Source organism: Pygocentrus nattereri, chromosome 12 (assembly GCF_015220715.1).
Source record: "Pygocentrus nattereri isolate fPygNat1 chromosome 12, fPygNat1.pri, whole genome shotgun sequence".
In the NCBI taxonomy this organism is placed as follows: domain Eukaryota; kingdom Metazoa; phylum Chordata; class Actinopteri; order Characiformes; family Serrasalmidae; genus Pygocentrus; species Pygocentrus nattereri.
Genome location: NC_051222.1, coordinates 19,188,818 through 19,216,215, shown reverse-complemented (window position 1 = coordinate 19,216,215; position 27,398 = coordinate 19,188,818). Strand labels below are relative to the sequence as shown.

Genomic DNA, 27,398 nt, shown 5'->3' with positions numbered 1-27,398 from the left:
CCAGACGATACATCACCACCAGACCTGCCAAAGAGAAAGAGAGAGATATTTTCAACCTTTACATTAAGAATATACATAAATATGCATGCACAAAGGCTTTTGACACTCTAAGCCATTTCTTCAAACATGTATGTGGTCCTAATCATTATTAAACCTATATTTAGGAATATTTATCTAAGAATCACTACCAAGATAACCTGTGTCATCACCATATAAGACAGGTAGAGGTGGGCAAGATGAAAATGTTTTATCGTTATTGAGATACATTTTGATATTGTGATAAACATTATATTTTTCTGAGCATATGGTGGATATCGTCTATACCTATAGAACACTAGACAAACTGCATGTTTCATTACAGACAGAGAATAATTAGCCCTATTTAATTGAGTTTAGTACAGTGCAGTATGTGAAATGCCCAATAAAAGTCACTGATAGTTTTTAAATGTGGCAATACTGGTGCACTGTGTCGGAGATTAAAATATTGTGATGCATATTGCACATCGTTAAAATGTATTTATTATAATACAATTCCATTTTCCAAAAACATTTTTTTGCTGTCCCGGGCCTAAACTTTTTTTGAAACATATTACTGACATCAAATTCAAAACAGACATATATTTTTTAAATTTTTTAATATTTTTAGCGTCCTAACATTTTTGGAAACAGCGTTGTATGTTTGCCCACCCTAAAAAGAGCTTTTCAGATGTCATTTCTACAAACCTGATTTACAAGAGTTACTAGGAGTAAGAATCACTGCAGATCCCACAATGTGATACTGCCACAATACATACGCCAAGATAGGACTCTATTGTGATTTTTAAATATGTGTGTAATGCTAAATAGTGCAATATGCCACACAGCAATATATTTGCTTTTGAAGGTTAATTATTCCTCCAAAAGAACAGTCGAATGATAATTGGTCCTTTCTAATGATTCCTGTCTGAACGACGGGACTGATTCCCATTCTCCAGAATTCACGGATATTTTATAATCCACTAAACTGTCCAGCTAGTCCTAATAAAAAAACCTACTGACAGAACCCTTGTTTCCACCAAAAACACCATCTTGTGGAATGACACAGAAATATACACTGCTCAAAAAAATAAAGGGAACACTTAAGCAACACAATATAACTCCAAGTAAATCAAACTTCTGTGAAATCAAACTGTCCATTTAGGAAGCAACACTGATTGACAATCAATTTCACAGCTGTTGTGCAAATGGAAAAGACAACAGGTGGAAATTATTGGCAATTAGCAAGACACACTCAATAAAGGAGTGGTTCTGCAGGTGGGGACCACAGACCACTTCTCAGTGCCTTTCTGCTTTCTGGCTGATGTTTTGGTCACTTTTGAATGTTGGTGGTGCTTTCACACTCGTGGTAGCATGAGACGGACTCTACAACCCACACAAGTGGCTCAGGTAATGCAGCTCATCCAGGATGGCACATCAATGCGAGCTGTGGCAAGAAGGTTTGCTGTGTCTGTCAGCGTAGTGTCCAGAGGCTGGAGACGCTACCAGGAGACAGGCCAGTACACCAAGAGACGTGGAGGAGGCCGTAGGAGGGCAACAACCCAGCAGCAGGATCGCTACCTCCGCCTTTGTGCAAGGAGGAACAGGAGGAGCACTGCCAGAGCCCTGCAAAATGACCTCCAGCAGGCCACAAATGTACATGTGTCTGCACAAACAGTTAGAAACCGACTCCATGAGGATGGTATGAGGGCCCGACGTCCACAGATGGGGGTTGTGCTCACAGCCCAACACCGTGCAGGACGCTTGGCATTTGCCAGAGAACACCAGGACTGGCAAATTCTCCACTGGTGCCCTGTGCTCTTCACAGATGAAAGCAGGTTCACACTGAGCACATGTGACAGACGTGACAGAGCCTGGAGACGCCGTGGAGAGTGATCTGCTGCCTGCAACATCCTTCAGCATGACCAATTTGGCAGTGGGTCAGTAATGGTGTGGGTGGCATTTCTTTGGAGGGCCGCACAGCCTTCCATGTGCTCGCCAGAGGTAGCCTGACTGCCATTAGGTACCGAGATGAGATCCTCAGACCCCTTGTGAGACCATATGCTGGTGCGGTTGGCCCTGGGTTCCTCCTAATGCAGGACAATGCTAGACCTCATGTGGCTGGAGTGTGTCAGCAATTCCTGCAAGATGAAGGCATTGAAGCTATGGACTGGCCTGCCCGTTCCACTGTCGTGTGTTTTTCCACTTTAATTTTGTGTGTGACTCCAAATCCAGGCCTCCATTGGTTAATAAATTTGATTTCCATTGATGATTTTTGTGTGATTTTGGTGTCAGCACATACAACTTTGTACAGAACAAAGTATTCAATGAGAATATTTCATTCATTCAGATCTAGGATGTGTTATTGGAGTGTTCCCTTTATTTTTTGAGCAGTGTTTTATGGTAATCAAATAATAGGCTTAAAACACATTCAAAATAAAACACTGCAAACTGGGCCTCTCTGTATTGACACTATTTTTAACCCTCATAGCTGCTGTGGTATTAAACTATCCAACATTTTTTCCATTTTCCAAGTTCTTCTACACCAAACTCACTCATCCATGTCTTTATGGACCTTGCTTTGTGCGTTGGTCATGTTGGAACAGAGCGGGGTCATCCCCAAACTGTTCCCACAAAGTTGGCAGCATGAAATTGTCCAAAATCTCTTGGTCTGCTGAATCATTAAGAGTTCCTTTCGCTGGAACTAAGGAGCCAAGCCCAACGCCTGAAAAACACCACCACACCATAATGCCCCCTCCACCAAACTTTACACTTGGCACAATGCAGTCAGACAAGTACTGTTCTCCTGGCAACCGCCAAACCCAGACTCGTCTAGTGGATTGCCAGACAGAGAAGTGTGATTCGTCACTCCAGATAGCACGTCTCCACTGCTCTAGAGTCCAGTGGCGGTGCTTTACACCGCAGCATTCCACGCTTTGCATTGTGCTTGGTGATGTAAGGCTTGGATGGAGCTACTCGGCCATGGAAACCCATTCCATAAAGCTCACCGCGCTGTTCTTGAGCTAACCTGAAGGCCACATGAAGTTTGGAGGTCTGTAGCGATTGCCACTGCAGAAAGTTGGCAAGCTCTGCGCACTATGCTCCTCAGCATCTTCCAATTTGTAGGAATACCACTGACAGTTGACTGTGGAATATTTAGTATGAGGAAATTTGACAACTGGACTTGTACAGTTGGTGTTCTATCACGGTACCACGCTGCAATTTACTGAGCTGCTGTGAGCGACCCACTCTTTCATTAATGTTTGTAGAAGCAGTCTGCAGGCATAGGTGTTTGGTTTTATACATCTGTGGCCATGGAAGTGATTGGAACACCTGAATTCAATTCTTTGGATGGGAGAGTGAATACATTTGGCAATATAGTGTAGATTATTAGAGGCAGGGCTAGAAACGATTTAACTGAAATGACATGGAAGTAAACAGGCAGCATTGTTCCTGTACAGCAGGGTAAGTAAACTGTGGCTGTCAGGAAAACAAACAACAACAACAACAAAAAACTCTCCAAAATATTGACTTTACAGAAGAAGGAAAAAAACTTGCCTAACTTATAATGGAAGTTACAAGATTTTTAACAAGATTTTTTTCCAAAGTAATTCCAGACCATTTCTGTTGATCCAGTCATTGTGAAATTAACAACATGCCAATTCTAAGTTGCAGAAGGTGACTGGAGTTTTCAAATGATGCAAAAAAAGAAACATGAAGATAGGTTTTTTGTATGTAGTTCTACATCGAACCTTTTTGAAAGTGGTTCTGTATAGCACCAAAAAAGTTTCCTCTATTTTTACGACATCAAGTTTGACAATAGAAGAACCCTTTTTGGTGCTATACAGAACCATTTTCAAAAAGGTTCCCTATAGTATCATATACAACACATTCTCCATCAATCTAAAGAACCATTTTACCATTTAAAGAACCATTTAAGCATGATATAGTTCTTTAGTAAAGAAAATGGTTGTATGTAGAAACAAAGAATGATCAAAGGATTTGCATCGAAAGAGTTCTTCAGATTGACCCATCCAGGGTGTATCCTGCCTTCCGCCCGAAGACTGCTGGGATAGGCTCCAGCACCCCCCCGCGACCCTGACGGAGAAGCGGCTTAGAAAATGGATGGATGGATGGATGGAGTTCTTCAGATTCATGGACAATTTGTTATAGATGGTTCTACACAGAACCTTTCTGAAGAGTTCTATAAAGCACCTAAAAAGGTTCTTCCATTGTTATAAGCTTGATATCTTAATAATAGAAACAATCAAAAAGGTTCCATTTAGACACATAGCACATTGTCCATTAATCTAAGAACCCTTTCATGATGAATTGAACCCTTTAATTATACAAAGGGTTCTTTGTCATGGTTCTATATAGAACCATTTTCATTACTAAAGAGCCCTTGAAGAACAATATTTTTAACAGTGCAGAACACTAACTGTTATTTGATGTGGTAAATGATGACTAGTTGACTAATAAAATGAATTATCCTGCACCTCTACCAAGTGTACCCACTGGGTTTTGTTCAGTACTTGTCAAGTTCCTTAGCAAGCGAACTGTGATTAGGCTGCCATAGTTCTCTATTTTGCTCCAATCTCACTGTGATTTTATGTGCACATTGTAGGCTAATGTTTTTCTAAATTCAGGGAGTAGCAATAACAAGATAATATCATAGCCAGTTAGCTACTTTAGCTATGCAAATCCTCTAATTCACAAGATATTTTTTGATCCATGGGTCTCTATTCAACTCTCAACTATAGAACTATTGACTGAGGTTTAGAAACTTCTAAGTGAAAGTTTTTTGCTCCAGTCATGGCACAGTTTGGTGTACTGGGCTCAAACTGTAAAAGCTGAAAAACAGCTATGAGGTTTTGTTTCATTTGCAGTTAAGTGTATCTTCCTTTCCTAAACAATATCTCCTCCATGCTGATTTTTAAAATTGTATTGCTTTCAATGTGGTCTCATAGCTCCTGAAGCTACAGGTAGTTTTATCAGTTTGTATTTTTTATATCAAAGCATGTGGTTTAGCACTTAAGATGAACAATAAAGCATACTCCAGCTGTCCTAAGTAAATGCAGTGAGTGTGTGTCTTCTAGTGTCACTGCTTGTAACAGAAGCCCCCTTAAAACTGGAGGCAAGTCCTTCTTTACCAAACAGTGTGGTATGAAAGCATGTCTGCTAAAGATTAATAGGATGGTGTCGTGAGAGATGTCCACTGGCCTAAAAAGTTAAACTATAACTGATATTTTTTTAAACATTTCTGGGAAAAAAAAACTGCAATTCCCACCTGGGATCAATAAAGGAATCTGAATCTGAATATTTTCTTCAGAGAGTTGTGAAAATTATTTACAACCCTAAATCTCAGGCTTGGATCATGTTACAAACACAAATAGGAACAGATGGAACATTCATATTGTTTAGAAATCATTTTTTAATACATCTTCAAACAAAGACTTGGCTTATTTAGCATACAGTATAAACATTCTTGATAGTTACGTCAATAAAGTAATCAGTAAAAGACAATAAGTGGGTTCCATTTCACTTCTCACAGCAGATAGTGATCGTGTGTATTCATGAAACTGCCACAACAGACTCCTTGAAATTGGCCCAAGACATCGTCCCGAGTCTTTCTTTAGTCTGACTCTTCGTTTCCTCTTGGACCACTAGATACTGGTTCCCAGTGCCACTCCAGTGTAAGTTCAGGTTTATGAGTGTCAGTTTACTATGAGTGCTTCACTCATCATATCCTCCTCTTCATCCTCTGAGCCCATGAGCACTGATCCTCTCTCCTCCTCCTCCTCCTCCTGCTCACTAAGTGAATCTGCCGCCATCCTCTTCATCCCCCTCTGCTTGGACAGGGCCTTGATGTAGCGGATAGTGTATATGTTCCAGTCACAGCTGGAAAGGTGGAAGAGGGGTATCAGGTTAGAAAGTTCATTATACTTTTTAAAGAAAAAAATGCATGCACTTGGATTTCTTTTTTCCTTATTTGTTCACTTACATTCATCACCTTATTTGTCCATTTATAATGTTTGTATATGGTTCTATGTACCAAAAAACAGCAATTAATTTTACAGGACCAAAATCCCTTAAAAATAAATCAGTCATTTTTATTGCTGTGCCTTTAAGACAGATGTACAGTAATGTGCACCATAGCACACTAATAAAAGGCATTTATATTGGTAATTCTTAAACACTCTCATTACAATAAAATAAACAAATACTTTAAAAAAAAAAAAAAAAAGTGAGAAAATTTTGTTTTGAAAAACAAGCTAAAAGAACAAAGTTTGGTTCCACGTGTCTCCTGGACGCCACCAGAATTGTTGAATTCCATCACCAAACCACCTGATTTTATATGATTAAGTACTGATTAGCCAACCCAGGTGTTAGATGATTACTACAAAAAATACTGGGCTTCCTTGATAAGAGATTTAGAAATAATTTTACATACATTTAAACAAACACATGCATGAAGCAACTATTCACTGTACTACTAACCCTGGTGTTTATTCATTTATTATTTATTTATATACTGTATTTTTTAATATTAGTATTTTTCAAAACAAATACATACTTAGTGTCCATATAAATTGCTTTTTAATTCAAAAGTATTAGTATTTAAAAGGTACATAAAACCTTTTTATGATAGTGATCTTTGTTCTGATCCCATCATGCCAGGCCAACATGTACAGAACAAACTATTAAGTTCTTTAGGGATCTTTTGGAAATGTGCTATGCAATGATACATTTACTGCCCAGCAGCCTGGGGCAGCACAGAGTTTAATCATTTCACCTTACCATTTCAATAACTGCAGACTGTATGCCGTAACAACACTACTTATCACCTCAGTGTAAATGCGTGGGCTAAACTGCTGAAGGCTGAAAGGATGGTCATATATAAATATGCTTGTATCTGTGACACACAACCATGACAAATACAAAATGGGCTGTTTTTGTAGCTTAGTTTCAATATATGGACTATACAGATTAGGATTTCAGATTTAGAGATCAACATTATAGTCTGTTCGTCATATGATTGGCATGGAGTGGACAGAGACTCACAGTTTGGACAGGTCATCATGGTGTCTCTGGATGCTCTTCAACAGCTGCTGTACAGTCGGCAGTATTGCACCTGACCTGTCAATCAAATGTGTGTAAAACCTGAGTACCTCAAAATAAAGTATCACATCATCATCTAATTTTTGTAATAAAATAGTCAAAGAGCGGTAGGTTTGATTTTTGACCGTATTAACTGAATCCTATTGAAAATTGAAAATGATAAAATATTGAAAATTATACTGTAAGCTCTCCAAACCTGTTCTTGAGCTTCTGCCCATGTAAGGTGAGGAGGTTCTGAGCCCAGGTGAGGTAAAACTGCAAGTGTCTGGAATTCTCCAGGGACGAGGCCACAAAGTCCAGCAACTTCTCCACATACACATCCGGCAGGGAACTGGACACCACCGCCACTAAATAACCAAAAGAGTTATCATCCAGTACCTACTTCAAATAATCAGTACTATACTATATCATCATGGTTAATTTATATTTATTCTAATGTTAATGTTTTTCCTGAGTAAAAAATAAATACTTACTGCCCAAAAGTTTTAATATTTCCTTAGGTGCCCAAACATTTTTTACACAGTATTATATAAGTAACCGATATATTAAAAAGTAAATATAGTATAATTTTTTACTAATAAAAGAAAACATCCTCTGCAAAGAACACATTTAAATATGATGTGTCTGCAAATTTAAGTGCACAATTTCTATTTATTTTCTACTTGCAGTTTAACATACTGGAAACAGCATATATATAATATATAATGTGCCTTTTGCTCAGGAGACATTTTATGCTTTGTTTCCCATTATATTAAATTCTGCAAGTCAACAGTACTTGTGCATTAAAATGTACAGAAGTGTCTGTAGAGGACGTGCTAAATTATTTTAACTCACAATCAACAAAACATGTCATTTGATCAGCGGTGCCCAAACTTTTGCATATGACTGTCCAAAACCTCAGACTATGATAAGCTGTACTTGCCTTGGTCATGAGGCACAGCCTCCAGCACTTCTCTAATTAGAGAGGTTTCATTCAGACGGAAAGCTAGAACAATGGCTGACGTCCATTCCTTCTTCTTGAGCTGACAACGTATGCTGACTGGCGTAATGTCCATGTCCAGGTCATATGGGTCAAATATCAATGAGGTGTCCAGGGAGTAGATGAGCAAACCTTCCGTAGATGCTGCTGCCCAGCTGCGGCCTGAATGAAGGAGAAAGAGTAGCAATACGTACATAATATTAACTTAACATTTTTTTTTCCAAAATATCATTCCAACTGAACTACCTCAACATTATGTGTTCAAAGGAAGTCCTTGAGTCAATAGTGTTTACCATTGTTTAGGGTTGTGAATTTGCTACAATTTGTAAGCATCTTGCAAAGTTATTTATCTTAATACATGTGATTTATACAGGTCTGCTGTTGATGCTGTAGCTCTGCAATTTCCTTTGGTATCAAGAAAGCTCCTATCAGTCTGTCTACATGTAGACAATCTGACTTTTTGGTCATCTAACAAAGATGTACCCTGACTGCAGGAGAGTGTCACATTGATACCAAGCCAATTATTTACTGAATCATGAGGTGATCAGACAAAACACGATGGATGATTTTAAACAGCTAGGTGCTTTAAAAAGGGGATACAGTTCACAAAGATGCTGCACATTTTAAAAACCTCCACATAGCAAAAATAATACAGTATCCACCTCATAACATGCACAAATTTGCACAAATATGGCAAATATTTATATCCATTTTACTCAAACATGGAACTTTAATCTACTAAATTATCCCTTTAATATTAAAAAAGACATTATGAACTGTAAAATCTGTTTTAGCACTTTATAACACTTTTTAAGGATCTGCAGGGACCCTTGTTTAAATATCTACCAACTTAATTCAGAAATAAAGTTTATATATATATAAAAAAGAATCTAAACATTACTAACCAGTGGGGGAGAAGCGGAGAGAGCTGACACGGATTTCTGGCTTGAAGTGGCGGGAACTCATATCTCCTGGAACAGGCAATAGGAGAAATAGTTCAATCAGATTTCCCCATTTAAAAAAAAAACAAAAAAAAAAAAAAACAACATAGAACACATTGTGTGGGTTCTAAACTGTTAATACGATGCTTGTCACACACTATAATATTTTGTTGGACCACCTTTAGCTATGATCACTGCCACTGCTGTGGCATCGTTTCCACAAACTTATGCAATGTCACAACATTTATGTCTGTCCAGAGTTGCATTCATTTTTTCCCCCAAGATCTTGTATTGATGATGGGAGATTTGGACCACTGCACAAAGTCTTCTTCAGCACATCCCAAAGATTCTCAATGGGGTTCAGGTCTGGACTCTCCAATTCATGTGTGAAAATGATGTCTTATGCTCCCTGAACCACTCTTTCACACTTTGAGCCTGATGAATCCTGGCATTGTCATCTTGGAATATGCCCGTGCCATTAGGGAAGAAAAAAATCCATTGAAGGAATAACCTGGCTGTTCAGTATATTCAGGTAGCCAGCGTACCTCATTCTTTGGGCACACAACGTTGCTGAACCTAGACCTGACCAACTGCGGCAACCCCAGATCAGAGCACTGGCCCCACAGGCTTGTACAGTAGGCACTAGGCTGCCTCTCTTCTTACCCTTGCTGTCTACTTTCACTAATAAACATATCCCTGAGTTCTAATATTGTTTTTCTATGATTTGATTTCACCAAAAGTTTAAGTGATCACCGATCATGATCATTCAAGATTTTTTTCCGACCACATTCCTTCCTCGAAGATGATGTTTTCCCACTGTCCATCCACTTTTTAATAATGCACTGGACAGCTCTTAACCCGATTTTAGTAGTTTCAGCAACCTTAAATGTTTTCTCTGCTTAATGCATGCCAATAATTTGACCCTTCTGAAAGAGATTAATATCTTTTCCATTTTCTTTCGATGTGGTTGTTTAACTAGTGAGAAGCTACTCACTGTATCAGTTAGGGTTAAATAACTTGTTGCCAGTTGAAACATAATCACCCATGCAGTAATTCTCCAATGGGAGGCTCTGACCTATTTGCTTAGTTAAATCCAGGTGGTGACCTTTTTTATGGCCAGGCATTATATTACAGTTTTTGTTCATATAGTCATTTTAGCAAAAAAAAAAAAAAAAAAAAAAAAGTCCCTTTATATTTTTTACTGTTTGTCATTTTTAAAACAAACAGATGAGCAGACTTGAACCTGTCAATACTGAATGTAAACAGAATATATAAATATATAAATGTAACTATTACATAAGTGTCATTAATTATGCAGTAATACTACAGCAAAAAAAACAGCACTAAAAGCCTTCTACAGCTTAATGAAGTCCTCTCACCTCTCCTGACTCCAGGAAGACCGAGTTCAACCCCATCTCCATCTCCTGCACCCTCATCCACCAGTGCCAGGCTCCCAAACTCAGTCATCTTACGCCTATCCAGGAACTCCTGCCAGAGCACCGCATGAAAGCCAAAGTTATGTAACTAACTGTGAAGACTGCCTTTTAAAATACTCAGACGATCATAAGATAACATGAAGAAGAGCACATGCTCTTCAGAACAATATTATCAGATTTTACAGATATCTATTATTTACAAGTCACACTTAAGAAGACAGGATAGTAATTCTTAATTGTAATTAAGAATAATAAGGTGAAAGCTGCAATCTGTTTAGAATTCACTATGAGCAGATGAGACTGTACCTCCATAGCATCCAGGGACAAATTACAGGAGATTTCAAACTTCTTCATGAGAATCTGCTCCTTGATATTGTAGATGCAGACGAATTTTGACTGGCCACTGGCCAACATGGATTCACCATCAGCAGAATAACACAGTGAAGTGAAGGCCCTGAAAAATTGAGTGAGGTTATCCATTATTGCTTTAGTGCCTGATGCAAGCTTGTGAGGTCACCTTAGTATTATGCATACTTATATTATGTATTATATTATGCACACCTACTAAAAGGTCCCCACACATTCGCATTCTCTGTAGTCACACCAGCAAATAAATAAACAAATAAATAAATACATAAATAAATAACTTCACTGAACTTTGGTAAGCTAAAGATTTAAGCACCTAAAGGTTTTGGGTTTATGATGTTTAAAGTAAAAACAAAATACTCTTTTGTGGATCATGACATGGAGAATTAACAGCTTTTGGATACATTAAAAGAACAGTTCGGCACAAAATCCAGCAATATCCATTTAGCCCCCCCTCACCCTCCCAAACATTCAATCGTCCAAGACATGTCTGCTGTCTGACGTTTGTTTCTTTACTTTTGCCCTAGAGCCAAGAGGCTAATGTAGCTAGTGTAAACCCCACTAATTAGCATTATGCGAACTAAATGCCTTATTATCGTTTGCCTCAAATTGCATCAAGTTGCTAATACCAATACATGGCCTAGCAATACACATATTTTCAGGTGCGCCATGATTTTCAATTCTGAGGATATACTTTGCTGTGTATCCTTAAGTGTGTAACACTTACTCCTCAAACTAAAGACCTGCAGCAGGGGTGCCCAAACATTTTGTCTACTGGTGGCCACAGTGCAATATTTGTCATGGGCCTAGGGCCAAAAAATAAATAAATAATTTTTTTTTTTTTTTTAACAATACATAAATACAGAAGGTAGGGATGTTTCAAACCAGGTTTTTAAAAAATGTCTTATAATATTCTGCTATATTTTGTAACTAAAATACTTAAAAATTCAGTAAGAATTTACTGTTATATAAAGTCTAAATTATGTTTGTTCTCTCACTGGTGGTGAGGTTAGGGTAAATCAATCAAACCTCTACATGACTCAACTCCGCTCTAGCGTTCAATTATAATTACTGAACCACATCTCACCATCTACAGCCTTTAAATCGTTTAACCCATCGATCTTATTGGTCTCTGTAATACTCACTTGCCCTTTGCAGATTGCTTAGCAGTGATCTTTTCAGTCTCCTTGCGACCCATCTGAAGATCGTGACGGCCGACGATGGAGCCGGTCTGGGCTGCCGTCTGAGGATTCCAGAACGTGATTTCTCCATCCAGAGTGGCTACTGCCAGCTCCTGACCATCCGGACGATATGTCACCACCAGACCTGCCAAAGAGAAGAGGCTTAAAGGAGGTGTAATACATAAAAAAAGTCAAACATTACTTCTCCACACTTCCTAATACTTACCTGCTTGTTCTTGACATCACACAGACACTCTGTGTTCCTACATATTTTCTATTTCAAAATTCCATACTTTTTCAGACTTAAATTTTCAGACTTCTTGGTAAATCTTTCAGACCTTTTCCAGCCCTCGGACAACTTGCATTTACCCATTGTGGTCGATCAGTCCACACTACTACAAAGGTTGGATGATGTTCCACTGTCATGCATCTCTCCATAAAGAGGAAGTAAACCATCCGGTGCTACATACACATGTATTGTTTTCCCATTACATACTGAATGAAAATAATATTATTTTATTGTTTTTTTTTCCACACTTATCCAGACCTGGATCTAAATCTGGATCTTATCCTGGACCTGGACTAAAATCAAATTCTATACTTCCACAATGCGTAGACACTCGCATGGTTCTTTTAAATATTCTTCTTTTTCGTTCTCACTCTTTCATCCTGATAATATTTTGTTGTTTCTCTGTCGCACACTAGACTGCCAAAAGTACTTGTCTGCCTTCACATGCATAGAAATGCATATCACATGCAGTGATTCTTAATCCATAGGGTTTAATATGATGTCAATCCACCCTTTGCAGCTATAACAGCTTCAACTCTTCTGGGAAGGCTTTCCACAAGGATTAGGAGTGTGTTTATAGGAATTTTTGACCGCTCTTCCAGAAGCGCATTTGTGAGGTCAGACTGGCTCACAGTCTCCGCTCTAATTCATCCCAAAGGTTTAGGTCAGGACTCTGTGCAGGCCAGTCATGTTCTTGCTCATCCATGTCTTTATGGACCTTGCTTTGTGCACTGGTGCGTAGTCATGTTGGAACAGAACGGGGTCATCCCCAAACTGTTCCCACAAAGTTGGGAGCATGAAATTGTCCAAAATCTCTTGGTCTGCTGAAGCATCACTGGAACTAATGGGCCGAGCCCAACTCCTGAAACACAACTCCACACCATAATCCCCCTCCACCAAACGTTACACTTGGCACAATGCAGTCAGACAAGTACTGTTCTCCTAGCAAGCGCCAAACCCAGACTCGTCCATCAGATTGCCAGATGGAGAAGCGTGACACTCCAGAGAACACGTCTCCACTGCTCTAGAGTCCAGTGGCGGCGCTTTACCCCACTGCATTCAGCGCTTTGTATTGCGCTCGGTGATGTAAGCCTTGGATGCAGCTACTGAGCCATGGAAACCCATTCCATGAAGCTCTCTACACTGTTCTTGAGCTAATCTGAAGGAAACATGGAGTTTGGAGGTCTGTAGTGATTGCCTCTGCAGAAAGTTGGCAACCTCTGCGCACAATGCTCCTCAGCATCTGCTGACCCCGCCATGTCATTTTATGTGGCCTACCGCTGACTTGCTGAGTCATTCCCAATCTTTTCCACTTTGTTATTATACCACTGACAGTTGACTGTGGAATATTTAGTGGTGAGGTGCACAGGTGGCATACTATCGCAGTACCACGCTGGAATTCACTGAGCTCCTAAGAGTGACCCATTCTTTCGCTAATGTTTGTAGAAGGAGAATAAAACAGAGAATAATTAGCTCTGTTTAACTGGATTTAGTGTAGTGCTGTATGTGAAATGTTAAATAAAAGTTTTTCATAGCTGTTTTTAAATGTGGCAATACTGCTGCATCATGAAAATGTCTTTTTTGTAATAAAATCCCATTTTTCAAAAAAGTTACCGGTCTTTTGTTGTCCTTGTCCCCACTTTTTTTTAAACGAATTGCTGGCATCACATTCAAAATGGACATTTCAAAAAACAATTACATTTCTCAGTTTCAACACTGGATATGTTGTCATTTTAATCTTCAAATAAATCTATGGTTTAAATGATAAATGATTTGGACATTGTTGCATTCCCTTTTTATGCACATTCTGCACAGCGTCCTAACATTTTTGGAAACAGCGTTGTATAATGTTTGCCCACCCTAAAAAGAGCTTTTCAGATGAGTGAATCTTGCCATAAAATTAGTAAACAGCTTACCGTCAGAGGTGAGGCGCAGAACCTCTCTGGTCTGCCAACTGTCCTGCATGTCCCACAGTCTAACTGTTTTGTCCCAGGACACACTGGCCAGCACAGACTGCACTGGACTGAAGCACAGACAACTCACCGGACCCTCATGACCACTCAACACCTGCCCATAGAAACATACACAGATTACCTAGCTGCTATTTGTTGTGTGTAATTGGGCTGCTGCATCCAGATTAAAGACAAAGAACCAAAAAAGTGCTCAGCTAAATTCAGCTACAGCTTTAAATGAACACTTCACTGAAAAATGCTCACACATTTTATGAATACAAGCTTATTAACATGATTAACATCTGAAAACTGAATAAATTTTGTCTGTGATTCTAAATATTGATTTATGAAGGGAATAAAGCTAACCAGCTGCCACAAGAGTTTCACAAATATTTGTATTACATTTTTACAATATATGTAATATATCAGCATTTATCACTTTAAATTAAACAGAACAAAGCTCAGAAAGACCTCCAGAAGACGTCCCGTCTGCATTGACCACAGGAAGATCTCGAATGAGTCCTGAGCTCCAGCGCAGACCAGCTCTCCACTTACATCCACTGCCAGTGAGGAGAACTGTGCCAGCCGTGGAGACGTCAGCGTGCGGAAGTTACGATACCTGAGAATAGACAGAAAGTACGCTGAAGGCAGGAACCAGTATCATGTTACAATGTGGCACTTTATTCAATAACAGACTTCTAGCAAGTCATTTCTACAAACCTGATTTACAAGAGTTACTAGGAGTAAGAATCACTGCAGATCCCACAATGTGATACTGCCACAATACATACGCCAAGATAGGACTCTATTGTGATTTTTAAATATGTGTGTAATGCTAAATAGTGCAATATGCCACACAGCGATATATTTGCTTTTGAAGGTTAATTATTCCTCCAAAAGAACAGTCGAATGATAGTTGGTCCTTTCTAATGATTCCTGTCTGAACGACGGGATTGATTCCCATTGTTCAGCATCACAGATAGCATGTAATCCACTTAACTGTCCAACCTGTCCTAATAAAACCTGACAGAACCCTTGTTTCCACCAAAAAGACAGCACCATCTTGTGGAATGACACAGAAATGTATAATAGTAATATTAATAATAGGCTTAAAACACATTCAAAATATTCAAAATAAAACACTGCAAACGGGGCCTCTCTATTGAAAGCATTTTAAACCCTCACAGCTGCTGTGATGTTAAACTAGCCATCATATTTTCCATTTTTATAGATAACAGTATGTCATATATAGTATCTCAAACCACATACAAAGAACAAAGTTGGGCAAATTCAGCTTGCTTTCTCCATTACCTGTGCAGGTCGTAGGCTCTCACAGTGCCGTCCAGAGAGGCACTGACCACCACAAAGCCGCTGGTGGTGAAGGTAACATTTGTAACACTGCTTGTGTGCTCTGTGAATGTGACGAAGCACAGGCCACTGTTGGTGTTCCACACTTTCACCTAAAAATGAGAAAAATGTGTTAACCTCATACAGGCTAATTAAGCCAATTAATTATTAGATTGATTAAATACAATTAGCAACCAATTAATGTTGCAAAGACGAATAATGGACACTGAAACTGGATAATTGGATTTGCTATGACAGCCATTTTGGTACATGGTGTCCATGAGAGAAAACAGTTACTAAGTTGGCTTACAGTATGTGTGCGGTTACTCATTAATTCATTTGAAAACAAACAGTATTTCTGGTTCTTACAGCTTAAAATCCATACTGTTAATGCAGCCCATTTACCTTTGCAAAGGAGTTAAAAGCATACTTTGTATCAGCATACTTTGATGTCAAAATGCAAAATGTGTGAAGGTTGGCAGGTCTGAAATTATATATTATATATTAAAATAACCTCTCCTTGGATCACCACCTTACCGTGGTAGAGAGGTTTGCGTGCCTACACGATCCTAGGAGCTATGTTGTCAGGGGCGAAAGCTCCTGGTGGGGTCTCCCAAGGCAAACAGGTCCTAGGTGATGGGCCAGACAAAGGGTGATCCAAAAACCCCCCATGATGATAAAGAACAGGACCCAGTTTCCCTCGCCCAGATCAGGGTTACTGGGGCCTCACCCTGGAGCCAGGCCTGGGGGACGGGGGACGGGCTCCTCGGCGAGCGCCTGGTGGCCAGGCCTTTACCCATAGGTCCCAGCTGGGCTCAGCCCGAAAGAGTTACATGGGACCACTCTCCCATGGACCCACCACCCGTGGGAGAGGTGCTTATGGGGGTCTGGTGCAATGTGGATTGGGTGGCGGCTGAAGGCGGGGGCCTTGGCATTCCGATCCTCAGCTACTGAAACTGGCTCTCGGAACATGGAATGTGACCTCTCTGGCAGGGAAAGAGCCCGAGCTAGCATATGAGGCTGAGAGATACCAACTAGATATAGTTAGGCTCACTTCAACACATGGCAGGGACTGTGGAACAGACTATCTCGAGAGGGGTTGGACTTTATTCCACTCGGAGTTGTCCAGGGTGAGAGGCGTCGGGCAGAAGTGGGCTGGCTTACAGCTCCCTGGCTCAGCTCCTGTACGTTGGGGTTTTCCTCCGGTGGAAGAGAGGGTTATTTCCCTGCGCCTTCAGGTTGGGGAGCAGGCTCTGACTGTTGTCTGTGCTTATGCACCGAATGGCAGTTCGGAGTACCCGGCCTTCTTGGAGACCCTGGAGGGGATACTGGAAAGTGCCCCCTGTGGGGACTCCATTGTCTTCCTGGGTGACTTCAACGCTCACGTGGGTGATGACAGTGAGACCTGGAAAGGCGTGATTGGGAGGAACGGCCTCCCCGATCTGAACCCGAGTGGTGTTTTGTTATTGGATTTCTGTGCTCACCACAGTCTGTCCATAAAACACCATGTTTGAACACAAAGGTGTGCATAAGTGCACATGGCACCAGGACACCTTAGGCCACAGTTCATTGACTGGCTTCGTAGTTGTGTCATTGGATTTGCGACCATGTGTTTTGGACACCTGAGTGAAGAGAGGAGAGGAGCTGTCAACCGATCACCACCTAGTGTTCAGATGGCAGGTGAAAATACCGGACAGACCTGGCAGACCCAAATGAGTTGTGAGGGTTTGTTGGGAATGTCTGGCAGAGAAAACTACCAGAAAGATCTTCAACTCCCACATCTGACAGGGCTTCAACTGCATACTGAGGGAGGCCGGTGACACTGAGTCCAAGTGGGCCCTGTTCCATGCCTCCATTGTCGATGCAGTGGATCGGAGCTGTGGCCGCAGGGTCGTAGGTGCCTGTCGTGGTGGCAATCCCTGAACCCGCTGGTGGACACCTTGGGTAAAGGAAGCCGTCAAGCTGAAGAAAGAGTCCTATCAGGCCTGGTTGGCTTGTGGGACTCTGGAGGCAAAAGATGGGTACCGACGGGCCAAGTGGGCCGCGGCTTTGGCGGTTGCTGAGGCAAAAACTCGGGTGTGGGAGGAGTTTGGTGAGGCCATGGAGAAAGACTATCAACAGGCACTGAGAAGCTTCTGGCAAACCGTCAGGTGCCTCAGGAGAGGAAAGCGGTTCCCGACCAACACTGTATACAGTGGGGTTGAGGGGCTACTGACTTCGACTGGGGACGTCATTGGACGGTGGAAGAAACACTTCAAGGATCTTCTCAATCCCACCAACGATCCTTCCCCAGAGGAGGCAGAGCTTGGAGATCCGAGCGAAGGTCCGTCCATCACTCGGGCTGAGGTAGCCAAGGTGGTTGGAAAACTCCTTGGTGGCAGAGCACCGGGGGTGGATGAGATCCGCCTGGAATTCCTGAGGGCTCTGGATGTTGTAGGGCTGTCTTGGCTTACACGCCTCTGCAACACTGCATGGACATCTGGGGCGGTCCCCCTGGAATGGCAGACTGGGGTGGTGGTCCCACTTTTTAAGAAAGGGGACCGGTGGGTGTGTTCCAACTGCTGGGGGATCTCACTTCTCAGCTTACCCGGTAAGGTCTATGCAGGGGTACTAGAGGAGAGAGTCCAATTGATAGTTGAATCTCAGCTACAAGAGGAACAATGCAGGTTTCGCCCAGGTCGTTGAACAATGGACCAGCCTTTTATCCTCACCAGGGTCCTGGAGGGTGCGTGGGAGTTCACCCAACCAGTCCACATGTGTTTTGTGGATTTGGAGAAGGCATTCGACCATGTCCCTCGGGGGATCCTGTGGGGAGGAACAGCCAAGCGGCAGAGGGTGTCCAGTATGGTGGCCTCAGGATTTCACATCTTTTTGCGGATGATGTGGTCCTGTTAGGGACCTCCAGCTCTCTCTGGACCAGTTTGCAGCCAAGTGTGAAGCGGCTGGGAGGAAAATCGGCACCTCTAAATCTGAGATCATGGTCCTCAGTCGGAAAAGGGTGGAATGCTCTGTCCAGGTCGGGAGTGAATTCTTGCCCCAAGTGGAGGAGTTTAAATATCTTGGGATTTTGTTCACGAGTGAAGGAAGAATGTAGCGAGAGGTTGACAGGCGGATTGGTGTGGCGTCTGCAGTAATGCGGACCCTATACCAGTCCGTCATGCTGAAGAGAGAGCTGAGCCAGAAGGCGAAGCTGTCAATTTACCAGTCAATCTACGTTCCGACTCTCACCTATGCTCACGAGCTTTGGGTAGTGACCGAAAGAATGAGATCGCGGATACAAGCGGCCGAAATGAGCTTTCTCTGCAGGGTTGCCGGGCTGTCCCTTAGAGATAGGGTGAGAAGATCAGTGATTCAGACATGTCCGACGGGGAGGAGACCCCGGGGAAGACCCAGGACATGTTGTACAGAACGCCTCAGTATCCCTCCAGAAGAGCTGGAGGAGGTGCCGGGGGAGAAGAAGTCCTGGGCCTCTTTGCTTAGGCTGCTGCCCCCACGACCCGGATAGGCGGTTGAGAATGGATGGATGGATAGATATTAAAATATTAACACGGAGGAGAAAAGACCAACTAGTCAGCAGACATAGTCAGCATGCACGATTGTACTCATCAGCTCTAGTAACTTTTGACACAAAAAATTACTGATTTCTGATGTCGTCTAAAAAGGTATCCCCACAGTGCTAATTTTATCTCAGTTTAAGTCCTTTTCTTGGCATTTTTTCTTCTACTCTTCTAATCAATTTTATTTGGTATGCACATCTCTTTCAGCTCAGTAAGCAGTAGCTTTGATGGGGAAAAAAAATCCGCAACTCACCTTCCCATCATCTCCTCCGGTGGCCAGGTACTGTCCATCAGGTGAGTAAGCCAGAGAGGCCATGTTGTTGAAATGGCCTTGCTGCTTGAATACATATGACTCACTCTGCCACTCCCAAACCAACAGCTGCCCACGTCCTTTAAAATTGACAGTCAATTTAGTAGCCATGTTCATGAATGTGTAAGAGCCTGTTTAAACCTTGCATTAACAACAGACACGTTTCTGTTCACTTAATATTTAAAGATGACAAACACATTGCGTTACACTTTACACTGGGGTTGTTTACATCTGGCTTTTCATGCATTCAAGTGAAACAGGAACATGACCTGACCACCAGTTTATGTCTATGATAATACTATATATGTACCTGAACAGCCAAAGCCAATCCAGTCTCCTGTGGGGTTAACAGATATAGTTGAAATCCTTTGATCTGATATGCTAATGAGAAAAGAAACAGATCGTAGAAAGAAGTTAAAGTCAATTAACACGTGCCAAATCAATACATCAGTACTGTAGTAAAATTCTAGTTTCAAAGATATAAAAATACCAAGTTTTGTGATCAAGCCAGAAACAACAGAAACATTTTTAAAGCAAGGGTTTGGCCAAAAATCTAATTTACACAACTTAAGTGTCTGTAAGTTTGATGCTTTAACGCATGCATAGATTAAATTGGTATTTCAGAGTTTGGGCAACACTATTTTTCCATGGGTGTCAACAATGTTGAAACAATGTTCAATATTAACTTCTGTGATTTAATATGGAGCTCTCAGCACTGATATCTTGAAAATGTGACGCATAATCTCAGTGTTCACAGCTTAATTGCATCAATTAATTTAGCTGTTTCTAGTATTTGTTGTTCATCAGTTTTGGCATCAAAGTTATAGCAACATATTTTCTGATTATTATTAGTTTTAAGGACGAATATCACACTAAAGTCTCTGAACTAGCAAAATGAACTGGTACAAACCACCCATCTGACAAGAACCTTTCCTGTTCTTGCATGCATGGAGGAGCTACCTCTTGTGTTTAAGATACTACTAGTAGATACAATATAGTTTATCCACAAACGTTTATGCAACACTTCACTACTAAGTGTTCAATGCCAACCACTAAGATTTGAAAACCTATTTCTCAAACTACTTTCCTTTTACGCCTTGAGCTAATTGCAATATTGCTGCAATATTGCAAATACTGCAATATCCATAGTTTATATTGAAACAATGTGAATTTTTTATGTATTTGGCTGGTACAAAAGCATGTAAATAAAAGCAAACACATTCACTGAGAAAAATCTTGAGACTTTCAATCAATGAATTGGGGGAACAAACTGCAAGAATGTGTTTAGAACAGTTCAGAGGTTAAATCTCAGCCCAGTATATCACACTGAATAGTTAAAACTGATTTAATGAAACTCACATTGGGAAAGATTTTCATCAGCCAGCAGTGCCTGAGCTCAGTTTAGATTTGACTTTTGGCCAAAACATCGCTTTAATAAGCAGTGGAAGGTAAAAGTATTAGCATGGCATGACATGACCGAAGGCCAACCTGAGTGAGTGAATGAGGTCAAAATCCGGCAGCTCATGTAGGTGGAACGCTCCCGAGGCAAAGCCCGTCACCAGGATGTGCGTGTTCTTGTTGAAAGCTGCTGCCGTCAGGTTATTGAAGTCATCCTCCTTGTTGAAAAAATGTCTGTCGCAAAAAAACAAATTGGTGCATCTTATTACTTGGACGGTTTAGGAAATCAAGTTAAATTCAGTTGTTTTTAAATTTGCACTAATATGTTATTCATTTGTCTTGTATTTATTACTTTATTATGAAGACAATCTAAAGTTAAAGCACAAAGAAATGACCCCAAAAAACATAACCTTCTGAAATCACAGTGATCACTGAGGTAACAAAACCAATATTACAATGTTACAATGTTGTAATTGTATATTATATATGTATCTTCTAATTGTATATATTTCTCACTCTGTGTGAGCGGGCGGAGCTAAACAGCTTAGGTAGAATAGGTGGGAATGTGCAAATGTATTGATTTTCATTACATCACAGAAACGGGTCATTCAAAATGGGCAAAATAAGGGTTATAAAGCTCATAATCCAATATTAGAGAAATCACTGCAAAAGACTTAAACACATTACTCAAACAAAAAACTGCAATAAACTGTTATAATGAATCTAACACTCCACTGCAAAGTCTGACTGAAAAGCACGTGACATGCAAGGGGCAGAATTTGCTGAAGTGTTATGAAACAGTCACTTACTTGCTTTTTTGCTTGTAACGGACATTTTTGATCCCCTCTACATCTTCAGGTGCACCCGCACTGCCTTTAATCACCTCTCCCCTGCGCTGTCCGTCTTCTCCCAGCTCTTCAATCTCATCCTCTTCAGCCTCTTCTTCCTCCCGTCTCTTCCTCTCCTCAGCCATCTTCTTGCGCTCTGAGTACTTGGGACCTTTGCGTAACTCGTCCAGCTCTGTGTCGCTCTCCCATACACACAGAGCGCCATCCTGACTCACAGTGTACAACTGATCCAAAAAGAAACAGGCTTACTATTTTACAGCACTTAACATTATAGGGATACAATAATTTATACTTTGTCCAAAAGAATCCAGACACTTCAGGCTAACTAGTGAATTCAGTCACTTTTAGGTGGATTTACTGGTGATACAGGTGTTCAATGTGCACAAATAACTTGCATAATTTCAATAGACAAAGCACTAGCCAATAGAACTGGACTCTGGAGCAGTCAGGCATGAGCCCTATGCCTCCACACCCAATGCCAATCATCAGTTGGAGGGATATAAAGAACTGGGCAGTGGAGCCATGAAATTGTGTTCTCTAGAGTGATGGAACTCCATCCACTATCTTAGAGATGAGCTGGAATGGAGTCTGTGATCCAGAATGGATCATTCAACATCAGTACCCGAAAATCATCTAATGTTCTTGTGGCTGAAGGCAAACAAATCCTCAGAGCAGTGTCCCAATATCTATTGTAAAACCTTCTCAGAAGAGCAGTGTCTGTTACTGCACCAAAAGAGGGACAAACTCCCTATTCATTTCCTTCATTTCAGAAGCAACTCTATATGAGCAGGTGTTTACATACATTTGGATGCATAGTGTATCTAAAATGTTTGTCATGTGTTTGAAAGACAGACAGAAGAGAACTGATAGTATGCCAGTGCACAATTCACAAAGACATTCTGTACTCAACCTGGAGCTGCAGTTGATGAGCCCACCAACTATCATTTCATTTATCAATAAATTTAACTAATATGCCTCATTTTACTCCTCTCCCTTTTAGAGGTGGTCGGTGTGGCAAATATACATTATAATGAGAGAGTTTACATGCACTCAATATTCCAATCGTAATCACAATGCAGTTTAATGATTATTCAACCGGTCGTGTGAACAGCACACTTTCTAAGGTCAAAGTAAGGTCTAGCAATCTGATTGAGAAATCTGATAGAGAGCTGGATTTTAGCTCAGTAATCAGATTTCTCAGTGTATGTAAACTCTTTCGGATTTCTCAGCACTGCCGCGAGACACTGCAAAACACTTCTGAAGCGACGCTGAAACCAGCTACATTTCTGACTAAACGAACATTTTGAATATTCTTCATCTTCAGTGGTGCAATGTTTTTAAAAAAAAAGCCACAGCATGAAGTTTGAGTTTTACATCATGTTTACATCACATCTTCTCCTGTGAGTTTACTGGCTGGTTACAAAGCAGAAATCAAATTACTGCCTGACTAATGTAGACCCTGAGTTTCCCAGTATCTGACCACTCGAGCATGTAAACGTGTTAATCGGATTACTGACAAAATCTGACTTTCTGCAGTTAACGTATTATTAAGTACATCTAAACACACTCACCATTTCATGACATTTTCAAAATGCATGACACTAATCACAATATTTAGTTTTTCTGATTTGATACAGACAAAAATACCAAAAGTGTGAAAAAATAACATCAAAACTGAGTACAATTATTTTATGAAAATTTTCACATATAGCATTACATTAAATCAATTTAAACAGGAATAATTATACTCTTGTTGTAAACCTGATTGATGAGTGTTCTCACTGCACTGACGAGTTCCACATCACATCACAAGAAAAATTAATATTGTCATATCATCGTTAATATAGCCTGTTGCATGCTGTCGCATATTATAATCACTTGGAATGATGCTGTTTATCATGTGAAAGTTATGCAGCATTATAGAGCATTTTTTAAAAAACAAATAGTGCACAGAAAGTAAAAGTTAATTAAAATAACGTATCATAATTGACGCTGCTGACTTTGCCGATTATTCACTGCAGGCCTACCTTAATGACAACAAAGCGGCAAAATGGTGGAAGAAAATAAGTAATCCTTGTGTGCAGTGCATCCACATTCTTCAACAGAAGCAAGCGACACTGAGAACTTCAATAGAAGCAAGAGACACTGAGAACTTACGTCTAGACTGTCCTTCTCGAAGAAGCAGCCCACGATGACATCCTTATGGCCCCCCACAGAGTAATAGATCAGATTAGCCCATCGTTCTGCTCCAAATATCCATGTGGTCATGTCTTTACTGCCCACTGCAAAGCACCTGAGACAGCAAAGCACAGTTTATTCAGATAAATCAATGACGTCCCTCTAGAGAGTAAAGCACTCAGAACAGTGAACACTGAATGCTCGTTGAATTATCTGTTGTCTTTTGTATTTGAATGAGTCTAATTACACAGACAAGAGCTGAGCCTAGATCAGTAATTAGCAGTGAAGGTCTATTAGACAGCTTGATGAAATGATTTTAAACACTGACTACTTAAGCTATTAACAGAGTATTTCACCAATGCTGAATGCTGCCAACTAACTGCTCCTAACTTTATACTGCGTTAGCTCCTTTAGCATTCTACATCACTCCAAAAATGCAGTCACCACACTGCTTGTGGAATGAACGGGGACACACTTCATTTTTTTTTCTCTAAAAAGCTGTTGAAAAGTGCTGACATCACAACAAAGGAATAAGAGGTGTGACAGTTTTATATCTAAAAGGCGGAATACACAATTTAAAAAATGTCTGCATAATTAAACAGCTAAGATGTAAAGAAAGTTATTCAGAGTAGTTTGGTGTGAAATGCTCTGTTCTAGAGAAACATACCGAGTCAGAACCGTACACAGTGATGGTGAGAGGAGCCAGACGTCTGAAAAGTTCAATGAAATTGGTATATGGGCAAAAAAAAAAGAAGTTTTCTGTAATGAATTAAGTTCACCACTATTTAACCATTAGAAACTGCAACATGCAACAACTCAGAAGGCATGTGTAGGTTCACTCAAATTGATTTGGATGGTAAATCAAATGGCTAGGTTTGTGTTTGTCATGACAACCCCTAGTTTCTTTTTCACCACCACTGTAAAGAGAGACAGTACGTTCTCCTATTATGAACCATTTTACATCAAGCAACTCCGAGTGACTTTGTTTACGTCTCAACTATTCAATTAGACTGACATTCAAAGGTGGAATTCATGTCTAACATCTAAAGCTAAGAAACAAAAGACCATTTGTTTTGAAAAGCTAGGTCCCCAAACATTTCATGGGTGTATTTCATGCTTGTATCATACTTGGAATCAGTAGTCCAGTCGATGCAGGTGGTCTCATCGTAAGGTCCATAGTAACTCTTGTCCAGAGCAAAAGCATTAAACTCCCGGTTCTTTCCCGGAGCATTGTACATCAGAGCCACGTTTTCTTTAGTCACCACAAACTTCCTACAGAGAGTAAAGAATAGAATGTAAGCAATTGATGAGACTAGAAATTATCTGTGAAGGTAAAGGGTGTGTGCATGTGTGCATGCGTGTGCGCATGTGTGGGGAGCAACTGACCTGCCATCAGGAGAGAAGGAGACACTGTTAACAGGTTTGTGGAAGTGATGATGGTAAAGCACAGCTCGAGTCACCAAGCTGACCAGTATCGCTGCTCCATCTGCAACACAAATCATAGATCACAAATAACCACCCGAGTCTAATGAAAGAATTCAAACACACTTCTGCCCACTCAACACACTCACAACACCTCAAATCAGAAAAGACCACAATAAAATGCACAAAACAAGATATAATTGGGATACCTTCATCAACAAGTATGGCAAGATTCCCATCGGGTGAGAGACCGACGCAGGTAATGTTCTTGTTGGTGCTCACTGGGAGAGTCTCTGACTTATTGCTGAAATAACAGAAGCATCTCTGTTAATAGCTGGAGGCCAAAGGGACCAAAACACAGCATGCATGTATCCATGTCTGTTATCTCTATACAAAACTGTTGTGTTTGTTGTATTGCAGGCCTGGGCCGGTCACTTTTTTTTTTTGTGTGTGTGTATAAGGTTAGTTTAGGACTCTGGATGAGCATTTTTGCACAGCTTCTCCTAAAAGCTCCATGTAATACATTTTCTTACGTTATTTTTTCCCCACTATGGTTCAGTTATGACATTTGTTATTGTGCCTGTAAGCCTGACATTTGTAAATGAGCAGCGTTCTCACTGGTTGTCCTATATTTTGCCTCATTCAAAAAGCAGGATGGTGCATGAATGGATGAATGTAAATGTGTTGGTTTTTGTGACATCACAAAAACAATGAATCTAAAACAGTCCAGATATGAAGACTGTATGAAACTTGGAGTGAATGGTGCACATTTTTAAAAACAATTGTGAAGGAAGGTTTTCAAACAGTCAAAATGATGAGATGCTAAATCATATTTATGATGGTCAGTATTAAGAGAGGTCACATAATAAGAAAGTAAGTCATGACTATGACGGTCACGATTACAAGAGTGTAACTCATAATTATGAGATCCCAAATCATAATTATCACGGTCATTAGTGTGAGATGCGTAGTCATAATTACGAGGTATTAGTCCATAATTATGAGACTGAATCACTACTATGAGATACTAAGTCATGCTTATGAAAATGTAAGTCACACATATGAGACACTAAATAGAATCTTAATATTAAGAAATACAATGTCATAATGGTCTCTTACGTCTCTGAGTAAAAGACTTACTAAAAGACTATTTATTATTTATTCCACAGAATTCAGCTTTCCATGATGTGGATCCTTTAATCTGAGCACTACAGGGGCTGCTTGACGTGCGTTAAATCGTTTGTTTCTGTTTTAAACAGACAATTCGCGTTGACTTGTCTTGTAACATTACACAGAGTACAGAGGCTGACAGTAACCGCAGATGAATGCGGTGGGTTTAGTTTTCTATAGAGACAAAACTGCAGCACTCACTTCTTCAGGTCAAAGACGGAGATGCGATTCCCAACAGGACTGATGACCGAGTTCCCATCTCTAGAGAAGGAAAGGTTCCCGTGTCGATAAACAGCTCCCAGTAAGTTGGAAAACTGGAGAGAAAAAGACAAGAACACGTGTATTTGTGTTCAGACTCCTGCGCTACTCATTAAATCAGTCTCTCCCGGCGGGCTGAGCTGATGCTACACCAGTAATGAGATGCTCTCGAGGTTAACAGTAAACCAAGTACCTTGTATGCGAACTTCATCTTGGTCTCTAACGCCTTTTAAATCTTTACATTATTCCTCCGGAGACTTCAGCAGAAACCCGCATGAGCACAAACCCAGAGCCTCTCTCACTCAGGAGCCGCACATGTGTAACTCATGTGGAGTCTTTCCGGATCAAAGGTTTTTACTTTTCAAAATAAAAGTTGATACATTGTGAAAGACGTTTTAAATTTAAAAAAAAGAGAAAGATTTTGTTTGTTTAAACGTTTTGTTTAAAGACTGTCATGCAGATAAATCAGAGCCTTGTAAAAACTTACAAGGCAAGTCAAGTTTATTAATATAGCATATTTCATACACAGAGGCAAATCAAAGTGCTTTACAAACACAGCAAAATAAAAAAAAACATAAACATAAAAAAATTAAAGACAACACAAAGTGCTATTAAAATCTGATGAAAGG

At 40.4% G+C, this 27,398-nt stretch overlaps 1 protein-coding gene across 1 annotated transcript; it reads right to left on the bottom strand.

The window, feature by feature from the left end:
• Window positions 1-5,429: 5,429 nt before the first annotated feature.
• On the bottom strand, window positions 5,430-27,113 carry pwp2h (PWP2 small subunit processome component). Its single transcript, XM_017710012.2, has 21 exons — window positions 26,963-27,113; window positions 26,713-26,825; window positions 25,551-25,645; window positions 25,306-25,405; window positions 25,048-25,191; window positions 23,899-24,034; window positions 21,703-21,965; window positions 20,984-21,127; window positions 19,806-19,876; window positions 19,439-19,575; window positions 15,593-15,741; window positions 14,753-14,900; window positions 14,246-14,396; window positions 12,005-12,185; window positions 10,800-10,947; window positions 10,437-10,545; window positions 9,022-9,087; window positions 8,060-8,278; window positions 7,334-7,484; window positions 7,081-7,155; window positions 5,430-5,916 (listed from the first exon to the last, which is right to left on the bottom strand). The coding sequence occupies exons 1-21, from the start codon at window positions 26,978-26,980 to the stop codon at window positions 5,733-5,735; spliced, it is 2,802 nt and encodes a 933-aa protein (XP_017565501.1). The 5' UTR covers window positions 26,981-27,113; the 3' UTR covers window positions 5,430-5,732.
• Window positions 27,114-27,398: the final 285 nt, after the last annotated feature.